At 40.8% G+C, this 12,243-nt stretch overlaps 1 protein-coding gene across 1 annotated transcript; it reads right to left on the bottom strand.

Moving 5' to 3' along the window:
• Positions 1 to 865: 865 nt before the first annotated feature.
• On the bottom strand, positions 866 to 12,029 carry LOC115322175 (tissue factor pathway inhibitor). The gene is made up of 4 exons (XM_040217009.1): positions 11,987 to 12,029; positions 10,462 to 10,674; positions 8,975 to 9,146; positions 866 to 950 (listed from the first exon to the last, which is right to left on the bottom strand). Exons 1-4 carry the CDS (start codon positions 12,027 to 12,029, stop codon positions 866 to 868), a joined length of 513 nt encoding a protein of 170 aa, XP_040072943.1.
• Between the last annotated feature and the right edge of the window lie 214 nt (positions 12,030 to 12,243).

Raw genomic sequence — 12,243 nt, 5'->3', positions numbered from 1 at the left:
AAAATGTTACTTAGAATAATATATATATATATATATATATATATATATATATATGCTTTCACAAGTTACAGCATATTGTGTGTGAAATAAAATTTGTTACACTATATCCTGGTAGCGTTGCAGGCGCAAGATTATTGTGTTTTGGCGTCGCGGCGGCGAAACGCCATCTTAAAACCGTCTTGTGCAGCGTACGCTAACGCAAGCGGTAAGTTTCTCGCTAGCGTGCGTTACAAATGCGTAGGTTATCCTAAAGCTCCATTTAGGAAAATCTTTTTCACCTCGACGGAACAATGCATTTTAGCTTAGGCCGTAAGGCTAAATCCACCCTTTTATTTGTTTATAACTTAACCTCTTTCTCTCTTCTTTGGCTTTATATGTTTGTTACATTGTTATTATAAGTTAATTTCTTGTATTAATTTTTGAGATTAGAAAGTTAGACCGCCTGCAATGAATGTTTGTCTCCCTAAAAGTTATTGATATTTTTACGATTTAATTTCTAAAATGATTTTCGTTTTTTGCCATTATTATAAGAATTATAAGGTTTATTATCTGTAAAGACGAGAAATAAATACACTGAAAAGTGTCGGTAAAATCTTTTTATTTTGTGTATGAAAATGAATACCTGACGCTGATCAGAGTGCGTTCAATTAACCCTTTAAGCTTCGAAGAATTGGCATTTGTTGACATATGTTATCTTAGTGAACGTATCTTTTTATTCAATATAGTCTGCAGCATCTTCATAACACCTTAATCAGCCGAAGTTTCCAAATTTGCTTTCACTTAAACAAACAATTAGTGAGTGGTGGTTAGTTTTGTGGAATTGCTTGGTTCGATTACGACGGCCGGGCTTCAGGTTTTCTTCTTTTTACTCTTCCTCTTTTCCTGTTTCATAAGCGTTTATTAAATCCTTGATTTGTTCCTTATTTTTGTTAAAGAACTCTGTTGGGTAGCTGAAATAGACAAGAAACAAATGTAGTCTTACCTGGTTGAGAAATGATCTCTGCCGCCCTCTCCTTTTAGTTTTGCGTTCAAGTATTCTTGTAACTTTGCACTACATATAAGGAATGCACTATCCAGGTTTATTCATTATGAAGGTAACCATAAAAAAGAGTTTCAGGCAGCCAGTTCAAGTTTAAACGAAGACATCTTTGTAATTCAAAACGAAGATATAATTTCAATTAAAGTTTAAACAAATTTACGCTGCTGAGTGCACCATCCAATAAATAACACATAAAATTGGCATGGTGTAGCTTAAAAAGTTATGAACTGGTAATAAAAATTTACGTTTATAAGCTCTATAATGCGATGGAAAGCCCATTTAACGGTCTTTTTTTTTTTTACTAAATAATGCCCGATGACACAAACTTATAGTTTTTGTACACAATATATTTTAATGCTCTGGTCACACTATAAACTCGCTAACCTATACGCTTTAAAAAAAAAGCCTGTGCGTCTACTTTCACGCACAACACTCGGAGAACCAATCAGCGCAACTTACGGAGGTAGTTCAGCGAACGGCGATGCCGAAACATACGTTTAGACCCAAAAACGCAGTCTGAGTTGTGACATTAAGCAATGCAAAAGGTCACGCTTGCATTGCTTAATGTCACAACTCAGACGGCGTTTTTTGGTCTATACAGATGGTTCGGCATCGTCATTCGTTGTGCTGCCTCCGTAAGTTGCGCTGATTGGTTCTCCGAGTGTTGTGCGGGAAAGTAGACGCACAGACCTTTTTTTAGAGTGAGCGTAACTTCGAACGAAGAGTACTCTATAACATAAGCATTGCAACGCAGTCGTTTTGATGTTTAAATTATTTTCGTCAAGACTCTAGGCTTCATGGCCCAAATTGAAAGCGACAAAGACTATATATAAGTTACTTGAATGGCCACCGGCGCGTAACCTCTAGGGAGTAAACTATAAAATGCGCGGTAAACAATATTGTCCTTACTGTAACCCAGACTCAAATGTTTACATCTTATCGTTAAAAAAATGGCGGAAAAAGGGGGGTGAAGGCGTATCAGAGGGAGAGTGAGTTCAGCGAATTCCGAAACTGTCTTGTCACCACAACACGTGCTCTCGACTTCCTCGGCGCCACGCCATCGGCCAATCGGCGCTTTCACAGGTGTGCACACCGTTGGCTTGCTCGCGCGGTCATGGCGGTGACGGCACTTGAGGTACTCTGTCCTTTTGTGCGGCCTTCATTCATACTACGCGCTCCTGAGGGTCACCAGGGACACTCCAACAAAGAAAGGACGTCTGGAGAATCTGAATATATGGTTTACCTCGGGGAAGCTGCTTAGTTAACAACTTGTTCCCTGCTGATGAAATGTGGCGGTCGTCAACACAGGCTTATTGGCGCACGGAATGTAGGGTACCTTGGGTGAGTAGATTTTTTATCCCCTCCTCAGACGCGATTGGCTGAAGCTACTTTCTAAGCTTCGCTGGTGGAACTTCAGTCTGCGGGAACATAATGGTACATGCCACAACTTTAGCTTTATGTTTAGATCTGGGGCGAGGACCAGTTCTGTTGTGCCTGGCATTTTCCGTTTCTATGCGTGCGCACATGATATCTAGACTCATATCTTCGTCGCCGTCAAGTGTTGTGTTTACCTTATGTAAAAAATATGTTTTGCTTTGGCTGGCGAAAAATTGTATTGGCTTCTTAAAATCCATTCAACTGTTTTTCTTAAGTTTTGTGATTTGCTACTGCACAGTTTCAGGTGTTTCCGTCGGCTGTGCAGGTTTTTTACTATCACGGTGTTTGGCGGGATTTTATAGCGCAAGGACGTCAGAATATTTCGGGCCAAGTACACTTCCAGCAATACATTTATTTGTTCTTCCGCAACATACATCGATCAAAAAAAAAAACAAAAACGATGTTTGTTCGGGTAACTATCTACATCATGTAGCTAAAAAAAAAAAAAACATAGGGAAAAAAAATTAAGGTAGGTTCAGAAGGGGTCAAGTGTTCACCGACAGTGGGCGGTGGACCTTGTTTAGAAACATACACCGCTGAATTCATGCCGAAGTAGGTATATGAGTGGGAAGTGTACTCCAGTTCGCTTGTGATTTTTGCTCGTCAATGTTTTGACGTGTACGGCGAATGTTTGTGCAGGCTGGATTGATTAATATGTCATGGCTTAAATAGGACAAATTTGATGCGCGAGAACAGTTTAATTCGAGCTGTTGTTGGTATAGAAAAGCCCTCGTTTGAAGAAATTGCTTGCTTCAATAGAACTTCTTTGGTAGTTTATACATATTCATCAAGAATAATCCATTTCACTTAAAAAAAGAAGAAAAATAGCTTCACGAAATTATGCAGTACCCCTTTCCACACGCTCTTACCGCAGAAATGTTTGTATTTTACATGAAAACACGCGCGGCACCATTCAACACTTATAATCCTGTTTAGGGGTGCCACTGTCTGAATGTTCTACATGTCCTTAGGATATAAAAGCCCCGAGCGCTTAGTAAATACATTTTTCAGGCTATAGGAGACCGAGAAAACTGCGGTTCAGGATCGAAGATCGGGAGAACTCGCACCCGAAGTGCTTCCTGTACCCGTGATGAAGGCATCGTGATGTGTCACGCAGTCCATTACGCCACGCACTTCCACCACCCTCTTCATGGGAGCTATACCTCAAGAGCTATTTTGCTCTTAATACAGTGACTCCGAAAGATTGGTGAATAAAAAAACTTAAGAACCTGCAGTGTTCATGTGTTATAGACACCCCTTTCAAGGCCCGTTCACACGCTTGCGTTTGGCTACTACCGCGTGAGATAAAACCGGTTTTTAAGCCTCTTGAGTGGGGTTACGACTGGTTGCATTGCTGCGCAGCCGGTCGCAGGAGGCTTAAAAACCGGTCTTGTCTCACTCGGTCAGAGTCAAACTCAAATGTGTGAACGGCCCCTTAAGGTAACCTATATATTTCGAATAGTAAATATATTATATGTTCACACCATTGTACACTGTTTTTCTTTTTTTTTTTTTTTTCAAGACATTGGTTTTTGTGGCCGTCGCGTATTTGAGCTCACTTTGGTTAAGTATTAAACTATAACTTTTTGTATCCACCGAGTTTTGAGTGTTTTGGCGTTTTGTATCGTGTCGAATGAAATGACCACGTTTACTGCGATATATTTGTCGTTCCATTTAAAAATAAAGTGGGTGGGATGCGAGACGCTAGCCTCAGAGAGCTCGTCCGAGGCTAGTGTGTCAAGTCTCAGGTGCTTTATTTTTGTAAGGAAGAAGTCTGTGATGAGACGGCCGAGCTCACCGTTTAAAGAAAGGTTACAACTAATGGCGAAAAGTAGAAGCAAGCCATGTTACCCTCTAAAATATCTCAAGCATGTACGCCTATACTAATAGTTACAAATATTCACGTTACAGTGGAACTTATAAAACAGAGTCATACTAAAATTCGAAAATGTGCACCTATGCCATAGATTACCGAGCTTAGAGTGTACTATTATTAGGACTTGTTGTTTACTTACAAAAAAAAAAGCTAGTTAAATCATTAGCAGTAAAAATAATGCAGGAAAGAGTTCCTATCCTAAGTATTCCAGATTTTTAGTACCTGCCAGGACTTAATTGCTAAATGAATTCCCTAATGTGCTTCATTTCTAATTCACTATTTCAATATTTAACTTTGTGTTTTTGTACCAACTAATGAGAATGATTTAAGCCCCAAGAGGAGATAATTGTCAAAGTAAAAAAAGGATAATTAACAATTCAGTCACCTCAAATTCACAAAATGTGGTTTGCAGTGTTACAGTGAAAAATCACAAATAGCGTTTGCAGCATCTCACGCGTTTCAAGTGGAAACGGGTTCGGTAGCAAGTTATCGCTAGCCCATCTTACATCGTCGCATTACCCAAGGGTCAAGAGGTAGAAAGGCGCACCGCACTCCGCTCCTATGGTCTGCGGCTTTTTGTTTTCTAAGTTCCGATATGGAACTCTAGACATCCTAACATCGTGATTGAGAAACCCACAGAAAAAAAGTTTGGTATTCCAAATTATTGAAACTGGTGCCATGATTATAGAATTTCATCTTTTAATTATAGCATTTTATTGATTCCGACTAACCTTCAATCTTCTGGTTGCGAAACACTTGGAATGAATCATCTATTAACTTAAGAAATTGACTCATTATAGAAGTAATATTCGAAACGTGTACTTTGCGGATCCTCTTTTTGTCAGTACGCTAATAATTCTGTGACCCTATGCCAGATGAAATACCGTTCAATCTTCGGAAAAATAAAGATACAATATTTATAAGGAGAATGTTAGTATGAATAATCAAGATTAAGCCAATTATAAATAATGCATCTCAATAATATCCTAATTAAATAAATGCCGTTCGCTCGTAGGTGTACGGAATATTTAGTTTTAGATGCTTAATGACTGCGTTGCCTTCTTTGTCGTTATTTATTAAAAACATTTAATGGGCCTTTTTTGTTTTCTGATTCGGTTCAAATTTTGGTGTACTTTTAAGCAGTGGGTGACATTCTGGAGATAATCCCAGTTGTTATTTAGTAAAGACGCATAACAAAATAACAACGTTTAATTAATGGTTGGAAGAAACGTGTTGCTCTCGCAGGTATAAATTCAGTTATAATTAGATTGAAAATCCACATACACAAGTTGAAAAAGGGCTCCGCCGTATTCGCATAAGATGTTCCCCTTCTTATTCAATTGATTATAAAACTTTATGCAAGAGCGACGCACGGGTTGCCTATACTAACGAGTAGAGTAAGGCACTTGTGTGTGTACTTCGGCAAGATATTTTACATGCATTGTGATACAGTCGGCTGGAATTCCATAAGTCCAAATTCTGCATTCGTCTTGACCACAAATGCGTCTCATGCATCATTGCTCAAAATAACTAAATTGCCTGTGCTTCTATCGCCAGACGACACTAACGTTATCATGACGGAATGTCCGCAAACATCCAGTCACTCCTGTTATATTGTGCTGAGGACATGCAACACACCTTTGGCATTCAATTTCCCAATAAATTGACGTAAGAGCGAAAAATTCTCGACGAAATTTATAAACCGAAATAGGTTTAGCTAAAATATTATAAATGCGCCTCTAAGAATTACTCTCTACTCAAGCTAAAATCTCCTCACGAACCCAAGCTACAAAAAGACGAAGAAATGCTGGCATGCATGTAACCATTATAATTATGTTTTAAATATGTATAAACTGAAGCAGGGGTTCCGCCCGCGGCTGTTTGGGAATCGGCCCCGAAGTGTCTTGTGGCCTGCGAGGTCCCGTTCATACATGCATCGAGCGCTGCATGCGCCATAAATAATGACCTTTCGTCGTCGATTCAATTACACCGAAAAAGTAGCGCTGATCGTTGGAAGTCTTAACATAATTGGCAGTAATCTGTTTTCATTTAGATACATAGATGTTTCGTATTTAGTACCGTTAAGACGTAAGTATTAGTTTATACACCTTTTTAGCCGCCATCGTATGGGAGCTGCTATCTTAGGATCACGTGACGCGGCCGTTATAAGGTGCTTCAACTCGTCGCTCTGCTCTCCCCACCTCTGCTTTACAACGGCGTTGTATTCGTGTTTTTTCTTCACGTTTCACCGCGTTTCTCACCCTACATTGTAAGGTGTCGTCCGAGGCTCATATTTACTACCCAATTGAGTGCAATTATTACCTTTAGCAGTTAACTTTGTAACACGTTTTGCGTAATTTCACCGCCGGCGTACCGGAAGGTGTGAGGAGGGAGGGGTCACAAACATGAGCCTTAGCCCTGGGGCACATTGAGCCCAATTACTTATGACAACTCAGGTTTGCTCAAACAATAGTGGCAAGACATTGGAAATAGCGGCAGTAGCGCAATGTATATTTATATTCAAGCTTTAAATATCTTAAGAAAACCGACTAAATAAATCAGCGAAAGGATCAACTTTGTATGTTCCCTGAAAGCACCCTGCTCTGCCTTCTTAACGAATCGAAACAGATGCTTTTTATTGTATGGGACCACCCGAATTGTGGAGATAGGTAGCGAACGCTTAGCATACATTTTATGAGATTCTAGGTATATTTTAACGCCTACATCATGGGGTTTGTTTGCACGTGACATTACATAAAAATGTGTTAGACGGTGTTAATTGTTTTTGCGATGCAAACAATCGCTTGATCTATTTTTTTTTACGAATTTAAATAAACTGTACACCGTGCTCGCTGTCATGTCGCTGTCGTTCTGGGTGTTAACAAATCTCTAAGACAAAATCCAATCATATCACCACAAACGTCAGAACTATGCCGGTGAAAAACTCACAGACACCTTGATAGTGCCTAAGGGTGGTAATATGTGATGCAGAAAAGAAGCCGTCTGAGTGGAAATCACGCCGGTGCAGCGCTGTCGATGTTATATAGCTATTTAGTTTTTACGGCTGGTAACCCCGAAATGTACAAAGCGCATCTGTTTTAATAAAGATCTGCATACAAAAGTCCATGAAAGGGTGCGCTTAGCATTTGACTTCAGCCAAACATGCCGGAAATCACTTCCTTTAATCACTTCAATTTTATTCCGCTAGCATTACGCAAGACAAATGTCATACATCTCTTGACGCAAGATAAATGTCAGACAATTATCTTATTCCCATCCTGAGTAAGCCAATATGTGAAAAAACAGTTTACTTTCTAATGACAATATTGTAAATTGCTGATAATTAATACTTTAGCACAACCAACACTTAATGAAATTTCCCACCTCAACCTAGGGTGGACAATCTAAATATTAAACGAGGCAATATTACATTTTTTTAATCACGTGCGTTATTACAGCAGAAACGTCTAGTCTCTAAAGAAAAACAATAGATGTACGCGAATATAAAGTTGTAATGAGTGAGCCTGCGACTAGTTCCTCCCGATTCAGCACATTGTTGTTCAGGTTGACGGCCTGCCCTTTTACTACGTATCTTTAAAGTAGTCTTTTCATGTTTCTTTAGCTAGTGTCAGCGGGCACTGCTGTAGACGATGGTAATCCTGACTGTGCACCATGTGTTTCGTTTCGCAACTGAACCTGACCAAAATTCTGACCAAAATTAATGACGAACGTCAGCAGAGACGTCATTAAGTCTTTCTGAAGAAGTCAGCCGTGACTCGAAACAACTTCGTAGTCCTCAACGTAGCTCAGCCCCACTTATTAATTGGTTGTGTGCTACAACGAACACATCTTTCTTACAAAATTAAGCGGAAATGATTTAAGACACCCATACAGCTGCGAGTGCGCTAAAGCCGAAACCAAGTTAATTGAAGCAACCCAGTGGCCGCAGGTTGGCCAGCACTTTCTCGCTGCGGGCGGGGTAACATCTACTGATATCAAAAAAGTCTGTACTTTTATAAAAATCGCCAGGAAAGCAATAACTACCCAATAAAAAGATTTTTCTCAAGTCATATTAAACCCGGATAATTCCCAAGTAATTTGAGCGACATAGTGACAATTTCGTTCTTGATTTCTTGTTTCGTTGACAAATCTCGACGTCTTAGCGTCATGGTGGTATTTTAAATATTCAAATTACACAAGGTAAAAACTACGCCATCCTTACTTTTAGGCTTTTCTTGCCCTAAAATATTTTAAACATCTCCCCCTTCCCCGCCCTATATTGTCCCTTGACATTTCAGGGGTGGGCTATCTGGATGAGTTTCAGACCTCCGAACTATGGCATCACGCTCTGCATTATTTCTTTGTGATTGTAGGAACCGACCAGATCGAACCTTCGATGTTTTGTTTCTAGTAAAATGTTAAACTCTAATCTGATTATTTCAAGCAGCTGCTTGAAACAGACAGTTTGCCGTAAAAATCAACTGTCAAAACCGAAACCACCTACCTTTTGGTGTCTGATTTTATGCATCCCATTTTTTTAGTGCCACTGAATCTATTCATTCTATCAAGGTACTATATTTTGGTCCGTATAAAAGCACAATTGAAGTAACATACATTCTTACCTGCAATAGTCAATGCAATTTTCTCTGTGTTTAAAATTATTTCCAGTTTTATAAATTCCTTTATAAACAAATGTTTCACACTGGTTTGTCTCATTATTATAGTACCATCGTGTCAAATGTTTTCTTCCGAATCCGGGATTATGTTGCTGCCAGCATCTACGTCGTGTTTGATCTATGAAAAGGGGTGATATTTCAATTCCTAATTTACGTGACAAACGAAAAAGGAATAAAAAAAAAATTCCCGACATATTGAGACGAGTGTCATTGTTGATCGAGTTTAAAAAAAAATGTAGGTAATTTTTGTTCCTGCGGTTATAGCTTTATGAAATAACGTTACCCACTAACATATTATAATATGTGCATCATGTCTTAAATACTCGCTGCTTTTTCAAGTGGTAATTTTTCAAGCGAGAAGAAATAGGAAAACAAAATTGCAAGAATTCTTTCAAGTGTTCGCAGTGAATGCATAAAAACAAACAAAAGTAGAAAAAAGCGGAGCTTTATGACAACTAATTGAACAAGAAATTTGGATTGAGCGTTGTTGGTTATAAAAATCTAGCGATCTAAAACGGTGGAAATTACGCACGCACACACGTAAGACATATGTGTGGTCATGTACGCACGCACCGACACAGCCGCTCCCGAGAGAACGTTTCTCCGCTCGACTCGAAAGGCCCCTGAGAGCTTCGTAGCTTCGCATTACCTCACCCGACTCAGGTGCTGCGTCGTTGGCGGGTGTTGCCGCACCCCTACATCAGTTCCGCGCAATATCCATTACATAACGTTGGATAATATCCTGGCAATCTCACCCTTGCACAGCGGGCTTTGTCGTCTGACTGCCGTATTGCCTCGCGAATCCTTCGCACGAGGGTATTAAAGAATACGGCTGGAGACGACACAGGAGATGACTTGAAAACAGCAGCCGGGACAGACGCCGACATCGCGTCTTCATTATTATTCTAAATTTTGCCGTGTTAAATCAGTTAACTAAATAAAAGTTAGCGTTCTTAGCAACCATTCCAGACCACTTTAACTTCGGAGTTAAAGCAAGTAGGCAGGCGACGTGGTTAAGGATAGACATAGTGATTCTGGGGCTAGGGGACAAGAAGGGACTAACATACACGAAACTCCCACGAAACTCCGACGTCGGAGTTTCATATCTGCCCGTGCCTTTTTGTACCCCCGCTCCAGGATTACTATGTCTATGTTTAACTTCCGAGTCCGGTCTGGAACAACCCAAGACTCTCCATATGTATGTACATAATTTGTAAGTTAGATGAAGGCCGACTTCCTTTATTTTTAGTTAAGCCGCCTTTAGCCCACGTGTGAGACTTGATAAAAATAGTGTACAGAGATGTGATTGTAAGACTTTTTGACTCCTCAACGCTGATAGCGGCGTTTTTTTATAACGACCTACAATGAGTGATTAGAGTAACTGAGATATTTCCTTATTTTTATTCTATCGAACAATAAATAATTATACTTACCTGGCTGGCAATATTCGATACAATCTCCCATGGAAGGAAAGAAGTTGTCGCCGCTTTCGTAGCAGTTGGCAATGCTGAATTCTTTACACTTCTTCGCATCTTTGTGATAATGGTATCGGACGAGGTTGCGGCGTGTATTGCAATCCGGAAGCGTAGTATTCGGGACGCTATGGCAAAGCTCTTTTGACATTCCATTCCGGGCATTTGAAGTTACTACTGAAAGACGCAGACATAAGTACTTGAACTGGAAGGTGTTTTGTGTCTGGTACATGTATCTTTCACGTGAAGTGGTGTAGTTTTATTTTCAGTTCTCAATTTATTGACACAATATGGTACGAGAACCAACTAGCCCAAGCATACCTTTTAGCAAGTTACGAGAACATACACATATAGTCTCATACTAAATAGATGCGTCTAAAAAGATGAGAGAAAATATAGATTTATATTACTATTACAAATCAGGTTGGAGACATGCACCTAAAATATTATATCAATATATTATAAACATTTGCGTATAAAAAGCTGAGATAAAATACATATTTCTATTAAAAATAATGTTACAGAATCAGCAACAAGCCAGGCTTCAGTTGCCTTCCAGTAGCCAGAAAAAGACAATTAAAAGACATGGGTTAATCAACACAAATGTTGTCACGGGTGTTATGTCGTATTTAGTACAACGTTAACACGTGATAATTAGCAAACAAAAGCAGATAGACGGACACGCGGCGTGGCTCTGCTTACCAACACGGCCGGAAGGCCGGGCATCCATAGAAGCTATGTGGACAGAAGCGGCCAGGCTCTTCGCGTTTTCGCCAATGCGTTGTGTGGCGTTTGCACGTTGATGACTTTGTAGAGACTATTCTAGCTTTATTTGTGCGTCGTATTTTCTGCCAATGTATGTCGCATGTTATGTCCGGCTCTTCGAGCTCGCTACCCGAGCCTGAACAGAAGTGGTATCGAAGCAAACTGTGCGTGGACGGCGTTGCCTTGGACGATCCGTACGCCATAAACAAGGCCTGCTGGAGTTCCGACGTGAACTTGCTGCCGCCAACGTTGATTGCTCGCGTCGTCGTTTGTTTAGAAATTTCGCCGAGCCAGTTTACGGCCGACATGGTGCAGGCGTATAAGTTTCTCGAGGTCTACGATTACTTCGAGACGATTTCCGCTCGGCCGGAGGGATCAGCAGACTGTGGGTCGGCAAAGTGTACTTATTAATTGATTAAATACAGTATGTGTCCTTCAATGATATTTTAATGCGAAAGCATCAAACTGTCCTATTGAGCGAGCCGACGTCATCAGCCGCGCCAAACGGCAGATAAATTCCCGAAGCCGCGATCTGAGGCATCCCTGCTTTGAAGGCACGCAGAAAACAACGCAAATCGGGAGTGATATGAAGCCGCCGCGCGTCAGTTTCAATTAGCGCCACCCCATGGCGCTGCGTGACCGCGAGGCAGCGGCTCCACCACTCCACGCCCAAGGTCAGCGTGGCGAGGAGAGCGGCGAGTTTGCGCTCTCGACTGTCGACGCAAGTACACCGCAGCCAAAATAAGGGAGCGGACGAACGGCATGCATGCTTTCGGATTCACAGCTCATAAGAAGTGCTTAAATATACCTCGAGACTTTCCGTACCCTCATGACCACAAGGCACGAGAAGCGGTAACGCTTTGTCTGTTTTGCTGCCGATCACCATCCGCTTGGTAGCACGAGTGTAGCGAGACAGCGACAAGCGCTTGGCCGGTGCTTTGTGCGCGAACACCGTGGGAACAAAATCCGGGTGGTCTC

This window comes from Ixodes scapularis, unplaced genomic scaffold (genome assembly GCF_016920785.2).
Source record: "Ixodes scapularis isolate PalLabHiFi unplaced genomic scaffold, ASM1692078v2 PGA_scaffold10__122_contigs__length_95168666, whole genome shotgun sequence".
NCBI lineage: Eukaryota > Metazoa > Arthropoda > Arachnida > Ixodida > Ixodidae > Ixodes > Ixodes scapularis.
This window is presented reverse-complemented; position numbering and strand designations above follow the sequence as displayed.